The 18,755-nt window shown below is 43.1% G+C and overlaps 1 protein-coding gene across 1 annotated transcript in view; it reads left to right on the top strand.

Moving 5' to 3' along the window:
* Nucleotides 1-18,755, top strand: part of WDR70 (WD repeat domain 70) — a 325,699-nt gene that overhangs the window by 295,231 nt on the left and 11,713 nt on the right. Inside the window, exons 14-17 of the mRNA XM_045285256.1 lie at nt 2,074-2,174; nt 3,798-3,877; nt 5,726-5,842; nt 8,436-8,598. Of these exons, the coding sequence (XP_045141191.1) occupies nt 2,074-2,174; nt 3,798-3,877; nt 5,726-5,842; nt 8,436-8,598 (461 nt within the window). The remainder of the gene's footprint in view (nt 1-2,073; nt 2,175-3,797; nt 3,878-5,725; nt 5,843-8,435; nt 8,599-18,755) is intronic.

Genomic DNA, 18,755 nt, shown 5'->3' with positions numbered 1-18,755 from the left:
ACTACCATACAAAACAAACAAGCAAACAAAAACAAAAACTACCAGTACGTGGTGTTTGCCTACCAACTGTGGGGTCCTTTGTTTCCTTAATTCTGTCCCTACCGTCCCCCCTACCTCTGCAGACAAAAACTAGAAACAGACTGACAGTCTCACGGAGAGCTCTTGACCCTCATTGACCCTGGAGCATGCTTATTTTCCTCACAAATAATGAGTTCTGAGGATCATAATGCCCAGTGAGCCTGCTCTTAAGTAGCTTTCTATTCAGGTTAATGTCAAGTGTTCTAGTGCCCTGCTGTTTTATCTCAGAGGTAGGGAGATATTATTAAATGCCTACAAATAGGCATTGTTCCTGAAAAAGCTTCATGATATTTGGATCTCTGTGAACTAAAAACAATAACCACCTGGCCTCAATCTACTGTCCAGAGGGACATACTGTGTTTGTAAAAACTTGAAGCACTGAGATCTAAATCGATCTGGTGGTCAGCATCACTGAATTATGTGGGTTCAGCAGTCCATGGTGGCAGCCTCTCGTGGTAGTGGAGCTGGGCAAGGCTGACTTTGTGGTCTCAAGACGTTAGGAAATAGGGGGAGTGATGCCACATGGGAACTTTAAAAAACAAATTTATAAGGTATCACATAGATAATAAGCAATGGAATGGAACTTCACCTCAATATAGTTCAGTGGAGAGTGTCTTAAAGGCTTGACTTATTAAACTAGCCAGTAGAATACAAGCAAGACTTCTTTCATCTTAACTTGAGTTTAAAAAAAATAAAGTTTACTATGATTCGAGTGAAAATATACAGAACAAATTGGATATCCATTCAACCATCCCTGCACATTTTGTTTCATGACGTTGACTGCAGTCCTCTAAAGTCATGGTGTACTCCCTATGTTCACAGTTTCCATCAGTCCTTTCCTGTTCATTCCTGCTGTCTGAGTGTTCTCACTGGGCACATGCTGCCCCGTTCTCCTCCTGTGGTTGATCTAAAGAGTGCATACCTCCCTGCTGTTTGCCTGTTGTTTGACCATGGAGGTGTGTTCAGTTCAGGTCTGAAGATAAACCAAGGGCCATAGTTTCAGGGGCTCTAAGCCTTTAAAAAAATTTTTGTTAATGATTTTGAGTTTGTTTCAAATGTTTCTCCCACTTTATCCAGGGCCCTCAATTGTGATCCTATTCAGACCAGCCAGCATTGGTTACAAGCCAGGCACCGTCTAGTTCTGCACTCAGGGTCTGGGAGGCTGAGGTTCTCCTGGTCCATTAGCCTGTTGGACGAATTGTTCCCAGGCATATTTGATGTTCTTCACTCTTTTTGCTCTGGATGAGGTGAGCCCAATAGCTGCACCAGAGTTGGCCACTTGCAAGCTTTTAAGACCCGTCGCTACTCACCAAAGGGTATAGAATGTTGTCTTTGTGGGCTGTGCTGTGTCCGTCGACCTGGATGCCCTCTGTTGCTGTGGTCCCCAGCCTCAAGCTCAGTGACTCATTCCCTCAACGTGTTTGGCTATGGCTAAGAAGTTTACATACTTACAACCATAGGAGGAGAAAGTTTACATACATACATACTTTGTCTCGCTTGCTCGGTTACAAACATGAGTATATTTAGAGCACATACAAATACATTTTATGTAGGAATGAGTGTCGTCCCTTTTGCTTTTTCATACTCTTCATCTTGGCCGACTGCCTACATTGCCTATATAGCCTATAGATCCTATATATTTTAAATTAATATAACTCTTGTGCACCTCACTGCATCTTTCTTTTCTTTAGAAACATTGTGCTGATTGCCCTTTCTTGTCTGTTGCCCATTTCTTCACCCAAAGTAATAAGGCGTCCATTATCCAGTTGGTAATTTTCCTTCCCCTCCTATCCCTGGTAGCCATCAATGTCCCCCGTGTGTAAATCTCTCCTCGACTTTCTGTAATAGCGTACACATGCAGTATCTGTCCTTTTGTGATGGATTTATTCCACTCAGGCAAAACCTTCCAGGTTCATGGTCATCCACGTTACGAGGTGTCCGTGCTTAGCTGGGCTCTCCAGTTAACCTCCCCCCAATCTTTCCTTTCCTTTGCAGAGCGTTGTGCGCTGCCTGTGGCATCCAAAGCTGAACCAGATCATGGTTGGAACTGGAAATGGGTTGGCTAAAGTGTATTACGACCCCAACAAAAGTCAGAGGTATTCCTAAGTATTGCTTATTTTAGATGGATGACAGCAACTGGGGTGGCTGGGAAGGAGGGATTCTTTCCCCCCGCCTCTGCTTTTATGTATTCCCCCTTAGATGGGGATCCACCCTTTCAGAAAATGCAGCTGGTAGAGGATTGTATTTTAGAGAGGATTTGGATGTGGCCCTTGATCTATACAGGACTCAGGGAAAGTTTCCTGGGGATTTGTAGCTCTTTAGCTGAAATGTTGAGTACAAGGGCTGGGGAAGCCCTGCCCACTTTGCGTGCCACCCTGGGCAGTGGCATTCACAGTGGTGCATGGAAAGGATTAACAAACCTGGCCGCTCACAGGAAATGAAAATGGCTTTGCCATTTCCTTCATTTTCTGTTTGGGCTTTCCCCAGACACAGGTTTAGATGTTTGGCAAAGCTAATGTCTGTCGGCGGAGGGAGGGAAAGGGTAGGGGTGTATGCATGTGTGCAACACAAGTACTCCCCCATCATCTCTCTGCCCACCCCGAATGTTGATTCCAGTGTGTTCCAGAGGTCCCCAAACATTCCCAGGGATGCAGTTGGTCCCTGCGATATTTCCCTTTTCCTTGGGCTCAAAGGTGAATGTGCACTACCACTCCACAAAGGAGGCTTGTCGTTGAGATGCAGTGATTGACTTCTCTGGAGCTGCCCCCCCCTTTTTTACACCCCCGAGTGCATCTTGCTTAGCCAGTGTTAGACTCACATACTGAGTGCACTGAGGTCCCACTGGAGTCTGTTGCGGAGGCCCTGCAGCCTCTCTGAGGACTGGAAAGCGGTCCCTATGCTGACCAGTCACTGACCGTGATCTGACTCTGACTAACAGCCTACAACCCTGACTTCCTTCAGAGAGCTTTCTGGACTAGGTTGGAACCCCTTGCTTTAGAAAATAAAGGCATATCATGAGATATATAGGAATAAATAGGATTTTATTTACTTTTTAATCAAGAAATTAAAAATGCTCATATAATTAGGATGAGAGGTGGTCTGTTTTACTTGAGAAAATGATGGCCCTCTTTCATCGTACTCCTTTGAAGACACTGTCTATGGGGCCTTTCTTGAGGAACTTGTTCACTTGTGCTTGCTTCTTCTGAAAGGGGCAGCTCCGTGTTGTCGTGTCGATGTTCCTGGTACGGTTTACGTTGGTCCCACACACTCTGGGGCTGTAGCCCCTTTGCAGCTCCACCAGTCAGACCCGGTTTCAGACACTTGTACTCTCATCTTACATTTGAGATGTGGACACATGCCACTTGGGATATAGACCACCCAAGTTTCTTTCAACTGGGCCACAAGCTACAATTCGAACCCTGTGACCTTTAAAGTGAAAAGGTTAGAGGATTTTTCATAGGTCTTTTTAAGATCTTGACATTTTAAGTTGCTTTTAAGCTAGAGACCTGTTAACCCTGTTATCTCTCTAAACCTGTCCTTTGGCTGAAACCACGGAAGGGCAGACTGGTTTTTCCGTAAGTGTAACCCCTAGAGGCCCTGTCAGTTGCCCCCAGTTAGAGTCACACACAGAGTGTGTCCCCAACGAGCTCTGTGCTTTTGACATAAAGCTCTGTTTCTGAGACCAAGTGGAGTAAATAATTTGCTTTTACTTCCCATAGGGGAGCAAAATTATGTGTGGTGAAGACACAGCGGAAGGCGAAGCAAGCCGAGACGCTAACCCAGGACTACATTATCACTCGTGAGTTGTCACATGGCTTCCCAGTTGGGTCACTTTTCTGCTCTTGTGTGGCGCTGATTGCATGGCTTTAGGGACAGAAATAGTCCCCCAGGTCTAGGCTTTTATCATAAAACATCCCATTCATGTGGTCGGGACTACCAGTCGTATAATCGCTAAGCCCTTTGGCTTTCTGTGACTTATCATTCAGACAGGGTTAGTTCATGAAACTTTCAAGCCCAAAGGAAAAGCCTGTTTGAGCCTAACGCATTACTTCATCGCAGGCTTTTAAAGAACACCAGTGCATTCCAAGAATAAACATGAAAGCGTGCTGGCCCTGGACTTGTCCAGCTCTACTGCCGACTGGCAGTGTGATGTAGAACAACTGGACTTCATCAGGAAAGGGAGGAGACCACCCTAAGGATCTCTTCCAGGCCCCAGTGAAACTCTGTGACCATGAGATTGATCCCAGGATAGCCAGACCTAAAACCGAATCCAGGGGGTATGGGAGACTTCTCTCAGGTTTGCCACACAGCCTTGTCAGTCTGGCCTACTTGGGTTTCCCAGACCCCAGTCTCACACCTGCAGCGGGGATGCCTCTCACAGGCAGTAATTAGGAAGGCAGTCTTGGACACCCTCGCCCTGGGCACCAGCAGATGCCTCTGAGGCAGTCCGCAGCCCAGGCAGGGGTGCTCTGCTGCTGGGTTTTCTTCCTGGTGGTGGATCTCATGTAAGACCAAGTACCTTGGCGCCTATGATCAGTAAAGGGATCCCATGATACTTTTCATCAGAGTAGATGTGTTAAAATTGGTGTCATAACCGTTAGTCTAGCTCATGTAATTACACGCGGCCTACTTAAATTCCTCCAGTCGTTTGAAGTGAAAAGTTATTTTTCTCCCTCCTAAAAATACTGTTGTGTCTTGTTGCCCAACAGAGTGCCGAGTGGCTGTGCTTCTCCGCTCCCGTCCCTCAGAGCAGCATGTCTTCCTGGGGAGTGATAGGCTCCTGGCCCCAGGGAGCCGGCAGCCAGCTAGAGGCTGGGGGCCAGTACTGGCAGAGTTTTGAGGCATTAGACCTCCCCGGCACTCATGGTCTAAAACCCCTCTAAATGCCTATCACTGCCTGACCCTCCTCCCAGCACATTTGGGAGTTATTTTGGTGCACCCCCCTACCCCAAAGTAGCTATTTAATATTTATTCAATAATCTCCTGTTCCCCCCAATATTACTTTTTTATTCTTGTGTTTTGTCCACCCTAGAAAAGATGTAGGGGTAAGGCCCCATCAAATCAGCTTGCCAAGAGTGCGCCTCCTCAGCTCCCCCCAAGTCAAGGCAACCTTTACCCCAGTTTCAGAGGCTCGAGTGTTCCTCCCTTCCGGTTACTCAGTGTTGTCAACTCCTTGAGAGGTGGTCACATTTCAGAAACGTGTGAAGTGATTCCAGTGTTTATGAGACATCTGAAGAAACCTCAGGACTGACAGGCAAGCTGTTGGCCATGTAGCTGTTGGCATTCTGCACATTTGGGTCGTGTAAGAAAAAACAAGAGCCAGTCCCATTAGCTGTTTGTATTCAGAGCCACAGAAATTACCTCTTAACTGCTACCCATGCTTTGGAGCACAGGGAGCCTCACCACTGTTTCCGTGATAGCACGTAACGGAATTTCCTGAGTGCCACCAGTTGCCAGGAGAGGTGAACAATAAGTCTGATCTCAGGCAAAATTGACTTAATTAGTTACAGTAAGACTGTCTTTTATTATTAGACGAGGGCTGTCATTATGACTTCCATTTCATCTTTTGGTTACTCATGCTTGAGCTATGTGTTTGGTTGGAAGGAGTATTACTATAATAAAGTTTTTCAAATGTGACTTCTCATAGCTCATGCCTTGCCCATGTTCCGTGAGCCCCGCCAGCGGAGTACAAGGAAACAGCTGGAGAAGGACAGACTGGATCCCCTGAAGTCTCACAAACCGGAACCTCCTGTGGCAGGCCCAGGTGACTGGGATCCCAGTAGTAACCTGCAGCATGTGCGGGGAGGGGAGGAGAGGGGAGGGGTGGGGAGGAGGAGAAGGATGGGACTGAAAGAATTGGAAGATGATTGCAGACCTGGTTGCTTACTTTTCTTGACAGGGGGCTTTCCGCATAGCCATTTTCACGCATCTTCTTTTTAGCAGAGAACTTCTTTACTGAAACGAAGATGTGATGCAGAATCCCTGTGGATGAGAGTGGGGAAGTAGAGCTACTGTGCTGAAGTAGGCAGGAAGCTTGGAGCCCTGCTTGCTTGGACTCCTCACTCCAGCCCTGTAGGGAGCCTTCGTGGGACTCACAATCTCCTGGAACCCAGTTTTCAAACCACTGCCCTTAATATTGACAGAATACCCAGTGCTGGGTACTTGGACCAGAATCTTGGCTCAATTATGCAGAAAGTTGCCATCTTTTAGTCCCATGTTGATAAAACAGAAAGCATTCCATGTCATCAGGAGATGAATAAATGTTCATAGGGTTTTAAAGAAAAAGGGGTTAAAAAAACAAACAAACTAAAACATTGGCTACACTAGAGTACACACCTTCATTTAAATCCCATTTTCTCTTACCTGTCAAGTGTCCATCTGCCTCATTTCCCAGCCTACAGTTTTTGACTTGTTCACTCGTTGCAGCCTGACCTTTGGACTTGCATGTTTGGTCTGCCTCTTCAGTGTTAGAGATCTCCCATATCTATCAAAGACTTTTTTCATTCTCTCTGGCACCATCCTAATAAAGTTCCTAAATAATAAATATCCTAGCCTGAACTATTCCAGACTTTTCTAAATAGGCGCCTTATTTCAAGACACTTCCCCTCCTCCCCACCTGCCTCCATTCATCTTACATTCGGTTGTTGTCCCTCCCCGCCCTCTGGCTTTTATGTTGCTGCTGCCCCCGCACCTCCATAAGCTCCCCTCTGCAAAATTGCATTTCCAGGGATTTTAAGGTGCTCTGTAGTCTGATCCTAGCACACCTTTGTAGCCATACACCCCATTTATTTCCTACTCTGATCTGATATGACTTTTAGTTCATTCCTATTCCCAAATATTCGTTAAACATTCTTCTATGACATAAGCCATTCTTTCCATTGAAAATAGTCTTCTGAGCTCTTCCAAAGGGAACTCAGCGTAAATCCCATCTCTTCCATAAAGACCCCAACAACCATGTGAGCCTAAAGAGCTGTGTCATGTTTCTAAGCACTGTTGTAGTTACTGGCCACACAAGTTATTTGGCAATTAATTACTTTCTGCCCTTTATACTCTCGTCTAATCATAAATGATGCAGTTGGCCTTTTAACACTGTTTGCTTTTCATGGGTTTATTATCTTCTTCTTCTTTTTTTTTTGGGGGGGGTTTATTATCTTCTTAAAAACAACATATGTTTTTGAGTACCAGGTATTGTGCTAACTGATGGGGATCCAAGAGGGAAGAAATCCCTTCCCTCCAGGAGCTTCCTGTCTACTCAAGCCAAACTCACTGCTCTCAAGCCAATTCTGACTCACAGCGACCCTGTGGTACAGAAAAGACTTCTCCTGTGGGTTTCTGAGACTCTAACTCTTCACGGGAGTAGAAAGCCTTGTCTTTCTCCTGAAGAACTAGGTGCTGATTTTGAACTTGCTGTTAGCAGCTCAACCCTTAACCACTCTGCCACCAGGGATCCTTCCTGTCTACTACCAACTGAAAATATGTACATCAGTGCATTCTTCTCTCATAATACCCAGGAGGGACTAGGACAATAGTAAGCCCTAAGATATATTTGAAACACAATAGCATCTAAAATCTAGTTGTTATTTTTATTCATTGACTTTCAAATGTGCATGCCCGCAGAATTTTTTCAGCCATACACATGGCCAGTTAGAATTCTTCCTACACAGGCATTATTATGTAAATGAAGGAATGAAGACACAATAATAAAAATGCCTCTTCCTATTTGGAAATATTATGGGGGAAGAGAAATAAAGCTTGGTAGGTCAGTGGTAATCATCATAAATGAAAGTTGAAAGGACCCTTCTCAGGTATTTTTCATTTATTGGTTTGCTTCAAAACAATGTCTGAAGAAGTCCCGGGGTGCTCAAAACTTCAGACCCATAGGTGTAAAACTTCAGACCCATGGTGGGCCCGCCTCTGACCTCCTCTGATTTCACGAGGGGGAAGAAGGAGGATAAAAGTAAGTATAAAACAGATTTATATGCGGTAGAGGTCAGACTGGCCTCCATTCTTAGACTTCTTTACCAGTTCTAACCCTAACCAGCCTCCCCCAGCTTAGTGTTGTTCAGCAGTTCATTGCAGTGGCCACCCGCAGCTCACATACCATACTCAGGATTGCAGCTTTTATTAGGGAAGCTTATATAATTCAGCCCAATGTGTAAGCACTGCACCACCAGGACTCCTTATAGGAAATGAGAAAAACTCAGTAAACCTGGACTTCAATTCTGCCCCCAATTACGATGTTGTCATTCCTTTAACAAGCGGCTTTTAAATGCAGCGCAGGGATGCTCAGTCTTGTCAAGTACAGAGTTTCGTCATGGCTCATTCGTTTCTGACTTTGGCTTTTTCCTCTGAAACAGGCCGTGGTGGCCGAGTTGGAACCCATGGGGGCACTCTGTCCTCATACATTGTGAAAAACATTGCTTTGGACAAGACTGATGACAGCAATCCTCGGGAAGCCATTCTGCGACATGCCAAAGCAGCCGAAGACAACCCGTATTGGGTTTCTCCAGCATATTCCAAGTAAGGAAATAGTTGTTTATTTGTTTCGGTAGAGAAATTGGCATGTTCAGTGACATGAAGAGCGTATGGCACTGGCTGTTTCGGCCTCCTGCCTTCTCGCAATCTTGTTTCATTCTTCAGCATAAAAGCAGGTCAGGGGGCTCAAGTGGGCAGAGAATGCTTTGAAAATGATGATGGCGGCATATGTACAAATGTGCTCGACACACTGGAGGAATGTATGGATTGTGATAAGAGATGTAAACGCCCCCAATAGAAGTATTTATAAAAAATAGTAAAAAAAAAAAGGTAGGTCAGGGACTCATAGTCCTGAATTCTAGGGTTTTTTGTTTTGTATCTTCAGACTCTAAAATGGCTAATTTTAAAACAAGAGTTCTAACCTAATAACATTAGTTCTAATAACATTAGAGTTCTAACCTCAATTTAGAACCTCAGTGCTATCGAGTTGACGTAGCACTGTGGAGTGCAGCGGTTCTCAACCTGTGAGTCGCAGCCCCTTTGGGTTCACCAGATTCATAACAGTAGCAAAATTATAGTTGTGAAGTAGCAATGAAAATAATTTTATGGTTGGGGGTCACTACAACATGAGGACCTGTATGAAAGGGTCGTGGCATGAGGAAGGGATGGAGAACCACTGGTGGAGTGGCTGGTGGGTTTGAACTGCTCACCTTGTAGTTTGCAGCCCAACTTGTAACCCACTACATCACCAGGGCTCCTATGCTGAGGACATTGTAAAAGTAGTATCGAGAGTTCATGCATACCCCACCTCCGCGCATGGTGACTCATACATAACCATAGTTCCATGTGTAACACAACAAAACCATGCCCGATCTTGGGCCACTTTCATGATCAGCGATATATTTGAATGCACTGTTGTAGGTAAAAGTAGGTTTTTGGCATTGGTACAATATTATAAACTATGCTACCAAATATGATTTGAATGGTTTCAGTTTTCCCAATCATATCTTTGTAGGTTCTGGATTCCTATCCAGGATCTCGCATTGCATTTATTTGTTATTCCTCTGCAGTCCCCTCCACTTGTAACAAGTTCTTGATCTTTCATGGCTTTATGACCTTGGTACTTTTAATGATACTGGTAAGTTATTTTATAAACATTAGCTCAGTTATGGTTTGTCCGATAATTCTTGTGCTTGGGATGATAGTTTGCATTTTGCCTAAAATGATGTAGGGATTCAGTAATAAGATAAGGTTCTTATTACCGGTTATATTAACTTTGGTTGCTTGATTAAGGTAGCGTCTGCAAGAATTCTCCACTGTAAACTTACTATCATATCATATGTGGTTAATATATATCTTAGGTGTCATGTTTTTAATTTTAAGCTGTAGATTCTCAGTTTTTCTCTTTAATTTGTGTATCTGTGAGTGAATCTTGCCTGCAGCAAGTAATTTGCCCAATGGTGCTTCTACATTTTCTTCTTTTCTTCTACATGTATTCCTTTCCCACATCTATTTATTTTTCAAGTATTTTTTAATTGGTACGCACTGTCAGATATTTACTTTGTTCTATGGGTTAAAATCCAAGACTGCCTTTGGGGTTTTTTTGCTCAAAATTTTCCAACTTTGGCCACTGGAATCTTCTTCAGAATAGCCACTGACTTCTTTTATCAAACCTACTTTATGCATTCATTAATTCCTTAATTTCTGACACTACAGAATGTTCCAGGCTCATTTCAATTCTTCTTGCCCCAGCCCTGGAATCAACTACTTCTTTCATTGGAGAATGGTCTTTAGAAACCAAGCTGTGCTCATTCCCTCTTGTGTTAGGCTGAGTTCTCTCTCTATATATATAAATATAGATAGAAGTTTCTTTCTGTCTGTCTGTCTGTCTGTCTGTCTGTCTGTCTGTCTATCTATCTATCTATCTATCTATCTATCTATCTATCTATCTGTCTGTCTGTCTATAAAAAACAAACTCATTGCCATCACGTCAATGTTGACTCATAGTGACCTTATGTGGGTGTCAGTGACTTTAACTGTTTACAGGAGTAGAAAGCCCAGTCTTTTGCCCAAGGAGCTGCTGACGGTTTCAAACTGCTGACCATGTGGATTGCAGCCCAACGCGCAACCTCTATACAACCAGGGCTCCATATAAAAAAATATATATATATACATAAAGAGAGAGATGTATTGGGCTGCTAACCACAAGGTCAACAGTTCGAAACCACCAGCTGCTGCTCAGGAGAAAGAGGAAGCTTTCTACTCCCATAAAGAGTCACAGTCTTGGAAAAGCACAGCGGCAGTTCTACCCTGTCTTATATAGTACCTATGAGTTGGCATTGACTCGATGGGAGTGTGTTTGGCTTTTGGTTTTATAGCTGTATAATACTCTTCTAAATCATTACCCTCTTGATGGGCTTTTATGCTGTTTCAAGTCTTTGACTTTCATAAACAATATGGGCATTATTATCCTTAGGCATACATTTTATACTCACACCTGCAAGGCTTCTAGATATAGAATTGTCAACTCAAATGTTATTTGCAGTTTAAAATTTGTGTAAATACTGCCACATTTTCCTCCAAAGAGACTTTTTAATGAATGTATCCAAGTGCATTTATCCTTACTAAGGGATTATGCTAATACTTTTATTTGTGCCAATTGTTTGGTGTCAACTTACAAATAGTTTTTACTTACATTTAAAATTACTGAACATCTTTTCATATGGTAAAATATTTTTTAAAGGTTAATCATTTAACATCATTGCAAATATTTTTCTAGTCATTTTTTACTTTGTATTTGGCATCTTTCCTATTTTCTCCCCACCTCTCACAAAAACCTTTTTTTGTTTCTGTTTTTAAACTGTAATCAGATTCAGGTATTTTTCCCTGCCTTTTTCTCATTTATTAACCATTTGTTACAACACCTTTTACTGGATGATGTTTTCCTTGTTGACTTGAAGCGCCACCTTTGCTAAGGAGCCCTGCTGGTGCACTGGTTAGTTGTTCATCTGATAACCCAAAGGTTTGACCCCACAAGTTGCTCCATGAAAGCAAGCTGTGGCTGTCCGCCACCACCAGGATTACAAACTCCCCCTTACCCACTGCCATCAAGGGGATCCCCACTCCGAGCAACCCTAGCGAGGGTTTCTGAGACTAAATCTTTGCTGCAGCCGAAAGCCTTCTTCTTTGGAATGTTGGTGGGTTCAAATTGCTGACCTTCTAGTTAGAAGCCCACTGCCTAGACCTCATTGCCACCAGGATACTGACCTTGGAAATTCTGTGGGGCAACTCTACATCATGTCCTATCCTGTCTGGTCAATAGGAGTCAGAATTTACTTGGAATCAACTCAACGGCCACCTTTATTGCACACACGACATTTCCATATGCATTTTAACCAATTTCTGGGCTTTCTGTTCAGATCTGTGAATTGGTCTTTTTAAGTTTCAGTATCAAACTATCAAACAGTTTCCACTATGTTATGGCTGCCTACCCTCATTATTTTTATCAGAATTTTTCCTCCTTATTCTTGTAACATTTCCTGACTTTGAGCTATGTAGTAACCACTCCCTACCAAGATAAATTTTAGTACTGTTTTCATTGGAGTTGAACTGCATGTATGAATTCATGTAAGTTGAACTACAAATAAGTCAAAAAGTATTACTATTGGGATTCCAATTCATATATGCACTGGTTTATTCCAAACAAAACATTTGAAAACATGTAGCTTGTGAGTAGATGACTGTAGACAATGACGCTCAGTAATTACACTTGTCTTAGTTTCACTGTGGTATCTTACAGAGGGAAAAGATAGATACTTTTAGTGCTATGGGAAAAGGGATTTTGAAGTCAGCGCTAATTTAAAAAATAACAACAAAACAGTAACAAAACTCAATTGAACATCTTCTGAAACCATCTGTGCTTTGTAACAGGTTTAAAAGAATGCTACCCCGTGTCAAACAGCAGCTTTTAGATGAGTCGGGAATTTCAAGGGAGGTTAGGAAGACACTAACGATGAGCCAACCAATGAAAAACTGTGTCTGAAGTCCTGACACTGGTAGAAGAAGACTATACATGGGCCAAATAAGGAGATCAAATGATAAAGTATTAAACTTTAATCTAACTGCATCTGCAATAATCCACTTTCTAATGCACTGTGAATGCTAGCAAGGCTGTTTGCATCCTCGATCTATGGTCAGAAGAGTATTCACTGGAGGCTTACTTCATGTATATCTTCCCTTCAGTTTTTAAAAAATAACAGGCGCAACTCTTATATGAGTGAAAATGGACACCAAATGATAAATTACATTTTAACCTAACTATTTCTACCAAACTTGACTTTACAATGCTCTCTGTCTGATAACAAAGCTATTTACATCCCTGGACTATGTTCAGAGATGATTCACCAGAGGCCCAGTCCATGTTGGGACCTACAAATGGATTTGGGCTTCCACTGTCATCCATCGCCTTCTACAAATCAGATAGTAACAATTTAAGCTCTGATGCCATTCCCACCACTGACTTTGATTTTATTATTTACAATCCTTGGATCATATGTGCTAGTGTGCTTCATCCATGTAGACTACTCACGTAGGCCCCCGATGCTATTCTATTTGATAGCTGGACACCATCTAGTTTCTTCACCACGTTTTACTATAAGCACTCATTTCATCAATGATATAGCTAGAAGAGCTATATTAAGAAATTTCATTCCACCACAGAGTCTTAGATTTACCTATATAACTCAGAGAGGGAAGTCCCTTCAAAACGATGGCTTCTAAGGGAATAAACTGGGCCAATTAAATTCAGGACCGAGAAATCAACTTAGAAAGTGTGGTGATTATGTTGTAGGATTTCAAAGGAGACATCTTTGCAAGATTTCTTGAAAGACACAAGATGATTAAAGGGGCTTATTAGGAAGAAGTTTTAAGAAAATGGACAACTGTATTATTGAGAAAAAAAGACTAGGAGACTTGTATTAGTGAGGAAAAGGCCAGGAAAATTGTGCTGAAGAATTTTTTTCCACCACAAGGCACTTGCTTATTCTTTGAGAATTTCCTTGGGAAGCCGTACTATCACTCATAGTCCAGATAGAATTCTCAGTTAAAGTTTCCTTTGACTTACACAGAAAGGAGGAGGAGCGTCATGCAGATATCCAGGAGAGGAACAGCTCATGCCAAGGAGACACCAAATTAAAAGGCCAGAAAAATGCCCACCAGGAATAGTGCTAGATTTTTTTTTAATTCCTTTATTCTGTCTCACTCAAAGGGAGCATATGAATTTTCTACTTTGACCATGAATGTGATAAATTATATCACAGGATGCCCTAATACTGAACCATAGAGCCCTGGTGGCATGGTGGTTATATGTTGGGCTGTTAGCTGCAAGGTTAGCAGTTCAAAACCACCAGCCACTTCTCAGGAGAAAGATGGTGCTTTCTAGTACGTGTAAAAAGATACGGTCTCAGAAACTCACAGGGACAATTCTACCTTGTCCTACAGGGTTGCTATAAGTTGGCATCACCTCTTTGACAGTGAGTTTGAATAATGAACTTTTCTTGCTTTTATGTGGTGTGACCATTGCATGATTGTAGTATAATCTTTGACAAATGTTAGGCTGACTTCATTTAAAAAGATGGTAAGAGCTGTATGAGCCCCAATAAAATGATTTTTAAGAATAAATAAATAAAAAGCTATTTACCTATGGAAAAAAGACTGTGTGTAATGCTGCTAAGCACAAGATCAGCAATTAAAACCCACCAGCCACTCCACAGTGATGAGGCTGCCTGTGCCCAGAAAGATTTACAGTCTCAAAAAACCTTAGGCAGCAGTTCTATTCTGTCCTCTGGGGCTGCTCCAGTTCCGAATCCCCGCGCTGGCAGTGGGCAGAGTAGGAGGTCGTCTGTGACTCATCAAAGTTTGGTGCTTCCATGGGGTGAAGAATGAATAGTAATTCCCAAGTAACTTCCCTTTTCTTCCCGTCCGCGCTGGTGTCACATCTTCTGACTCTCTGAAGGCTGATTGGTAACTAGGGTTTTCCTGGACTTATTTGCCAATTTGTGACCATCACTTAAGATCATTTTATGTATTTCAGGAAACTTAGTTATACTCACAATTGAATGGTGTGCTAGTTTAATAGCAACTCTGCAAGGTAGAACAGGTATGGTTCATGTCCTCATCTGACATGTGACGAGACTGAAGGATGGAGACTTGCATTTAACAGTGCTTGGAACTAGAACTGGACACCAGCACTCTTGATCCTTAACCTAATGGGCTTTCCTGAGACTATGCTCTTCCTTGATATATACCTTTCTACTCCTGCATTTTGTTTCCATCTCGTTCCTTCCACCCACTGTGTCACCTCACATTTATGGCATACTCACTAAGTGCGGTACTGTCTGTAGGTGGCATGTAATTTGGTAGCCCGGATTGCTGTGCTTTTCCTCCTGTGTTCACCTGCTCGAATAGGCAGTTTACCGCCATGTGGCAAAGTGTTGGAAGGGAAGCTAATATTTCATAGGATGTTTTCATAAAGGTCACTGTAATTGAGAATGTGTGTCTGGTTGTTTTTCTTCACTGTATTGACTTCTGCCAGTGGTGAAATGAAGATTTATTGCATCTCATTTTATAATGAAAAAGGAAATTAGACATCACACAAGTCTACCCGCCTGCAAGTGACACAGACACACCTCCATTCTCCACTGGTGATAACCAGGGGTCTTTGAATTCTTTATGTCCACTGGCTGGCCACTTGAGTCTCATTCCTGGCACTAGCAAGGAATACCTTGTATTTGTAATAACCATAAAAGTTTTAAAACAGCAGGATCAAGAAGACTCTCATTTAGCCACACGCAGGCATATTCAGTTTCAGTTTCTTGTTAAAATATGTTGCCGGAGGGTGTGGGGGAGAGGAGCTGGCTGAGGAGTGGGCAGGATATAGATCCAAAATGCTATTAGCTTGCGCATCAGACAGGGATAGATGTGTGTGGGAGCTTGGACTCAGGCCAGCAGTCTGCCAGCCTGACAGTTCTGTCAGCCAGGGTCACTCTTCTTGCCGGATAAACGGCTCTTATTGCTGGTTCAGTCCATTTAATTTTCACAGTGCATGTCTTGTCTGATAACAGAATACATGGATGGGGTGTGTGTGTGTGTCCAAACATCAGGCCCACATATGAAGGCTCCATTTGAAGTCAGGGTACATTTCTCGGCCAGATCCATAGAGATTACCCAGTGAGTAAGTGAAGCAACAGTTTCGGTACTCTTTGTATTAGGAAGAGACGTCAACCAGTAAAAAGAAAAACGGAAACTGTTTGCTATAGTTAGGTACCAAATTCCCATGTGGACAGATGTCCACTATATTCCTGTGCAGATGCCAGTGTTTCTCACATTAGTTTTGTGATCTGACAAGGGGAGGGAGGTGGAAGGCAGGGGCCTAAACATGCAGATTGCTGGTCTCTACCCCAGACCATTCTGTTGGGTTCGAGAATGACTTAGCAGAATGCTCAAACTATAGAACGATATCATTGATATCACACACAAGTAAAAGTTTCACTTAAGAACATCTAACAGTGGTTTCAACAGCACACGGCGGGGAGCTGCCGGATCAGGTCGGATTCAGAAGAGGAAGTGGAACAAGGGATATCATTGCAGACATCAGATGGATCTGGGCTAAAAGTAGAAAATACCAGAAAGATGTATACTTGTGTTTCATTGACTATGCAAAGGCATTTGTGGACCAGGGGTCCTCAAACTATGGCCCGCGGGCCATATGCGACCCACCGAGGACATTTATCCGGGTGTTTTTGCCACATTTGTTTTTTTACTTTAAAAGAAGATATGTGCAGTGTGCGTAGGAATTTGTTCATAGTTTTTTTAAAAACTATAGTCCAGTCCTCCAACAGGTCTGAGGAACAGTGAACTGGCCCCCTGTTTAAAAAGTTTGGGGACCTCTGATGTGGACCATAATAAACTGTGGATAACCTTGAGAAGAATGGGAATTCCAGAACACTTCATTGTGCTCATTCAGAACTTGTACATGGATTGAGAGGCACTTGCATGAACAGAACTAGGGAATACTGCATGGCTTAAAAATCAAGAAAGGCATGTATCAGGGTTGTGTCCTTTCACCATATTTGTTCAATCTGTATGCTTAGCAAATCATCACAGTGGCTGGAGTATATGAAGAATTATTGAGGGAAGGCTTATTAGCAACCTGCAATATGCAGATGACACAACCTTGCTTGCTGAAAGTGAGGAGTACTTTGAGCACTTGCTGATGAAGATCAAAGATTATAGCACCTCGGACCCCGCCTCTCCCCAGAAGAATTCATTTCAGAGGCAGCACTGAAGCTACAGCTCAGGGAGAGGGCTGTGTCTGATCAGAGCACACAGGAGCAAATGAAGGGGGAGGGGAAAAGAGTGAAGCACATCCTGGCCCACTAAGCCCTGAGGATGATATTTCTTCTCAGAGCAGCCAGTGCACAGAGAGGACCACAGATCCGGCCCCACCATGAGACACAACATCCCTCACTGTCCCATAGCACTATGGGGGACAACACTGGAGACATACTGCAGGAACTGTGCCCAATCTGACTCCAACACACCGAGGCAAAACACTAAGGGCGTGCAACAGAACAGCAAGAGGAGCAGAGCAATGAAGTCCCCAGGGAACACCAAAAATAGACTGTGGGACCAGGGCCTGGCACCCCATCAGACTCAACTGGAAAACACTCATAAAGGTCAACAAATAGACCTTGGACTATTTTAGGCTGTTGTTGTTTTTTAATTGGCTTTTTTTGTTTGTTTTTAGATTTTGTTGTTGTTGGAGTTATTGTTTTATTTTCTATTGCTTTGTTTTGCTACTTTTGTGTTTGTGCATGTTATTATCTCTGCAGGTCTGTCTAAATAAGATAGGCGAGATAAAAAAGCTGGGGGAGAAAACAACAGGACGACAGTTCTGGGGGGACATGGGAGAGGGGGAGGTAGGGGAAAGGAAGTGGGTGTTAACAAACCCAGGGACAAGGGAACAATAAGTGACTGAATATCAATGGCAAGGAAGGTGTAGGAGGTCTGGTAGGGCTTGACCAAGGGCAATGTAATCAAGAATTACTGAAACCCAAATAGAGGCTGAACATGTTATTGGGACTAGAGGAAAGTTAAAATAAATAGAGGAAAGAACTAAGAAGCAAAGGGAATTTATAGAGATCTAAATACAGGCATTTACATATGTAAATACATTTATATATGACAATGGGCAAATAATCTATATGCATGTATTTATAGGTTTAGTATTAAGGAAACAGATGGACATTGGGCCTCTACTCAAGTACTCCCTCAATACAAGAACACTTTGTTCTAATAATCCAGCATTCTGAGATGCTCACCTTCCAGACACGGTTGCAGAAGACAAATGGGTGCATAAACAAATGTGGTGAAGAAAGCTGATGGTGCCCAGCTATCAAAAAATAAAGTGCCTGGGGTCTTAAAGACTTGATGATAAACAAGCGGCCATCTAGCTCAGAAGCAACAAAGCCCACATGGAAGCAGCACACCAGCCTGTGTGAGCATGAGGTGTTGATGGGATCAGTTATCAGACATCAAAGACACAGAGCGAAAAATCATGTCAATGTGAATTGGGGGAGGTGGGGTGCGGAGTGGAAGCCCAAAGCCAATCTGTAGGCAATTGGACATCCCCTTACAGAAGGGTTGTAGGGAGAAGAAGGACCAGTCAGGGTGCAATATAGCACCAATGAAACATACTGCTTTCCTCTAGTTCTTTAATGCTTCCTCCCCCTTCCCTCCGTATCATGACCCTAATTCTACCTTCCAAATCTGGCTAGATCAGAGCATGTACATGGGTACAGATAAGAGCTGGAAACACAGGAAATACAGGACAGATAAATATCTCGGGGCCAATATTGAGAGTAGCCATACCAGGAGGGGAAGAGAAAGGTGGGGGAAGAAAGAGGGAACCGATAACAACGACCTGTCTGTAACCCCCTCCCAGGAGGATGGACAACAGATAAGAGGCTTGAGTTAGTTTATTGTGCCAACCTGGCCGATAAACACATGTGGGATTAATTGAAGGGCGAAGGGATAAATGGCTCAGTGAGCCTCGCCTTTTGAGTTCTCGGGTCTCTTGCTTTGTGATGGTCACACCAGAGTGCAGCTGCCTTAGCAGTTCCCTGCTTCAGCTTGCAAGGCTG

Source organism: Echinops telfairi, unplaced genomic scaffold (genome assembly GCF_000313985.2).
Source record: "Echinops telfairi isolate 266 unplaced genomic scaffold, ASM31398v2 ScPeMD7_7469;HRSCAF=8507_1, whole genome shotgun sequence".
Taxonomy (NCBI): Eukaryota; Metazoa; Chordata; class Mammalia; order Afrosoricida; family Tenrecidae; genus Echinops; species Echinops telfairi.
The sequence above is the reverse complement of the archived record's forward strand: the minus strand, read 5'-3'. Positions and strand labels throughout refer to the sequence as shown.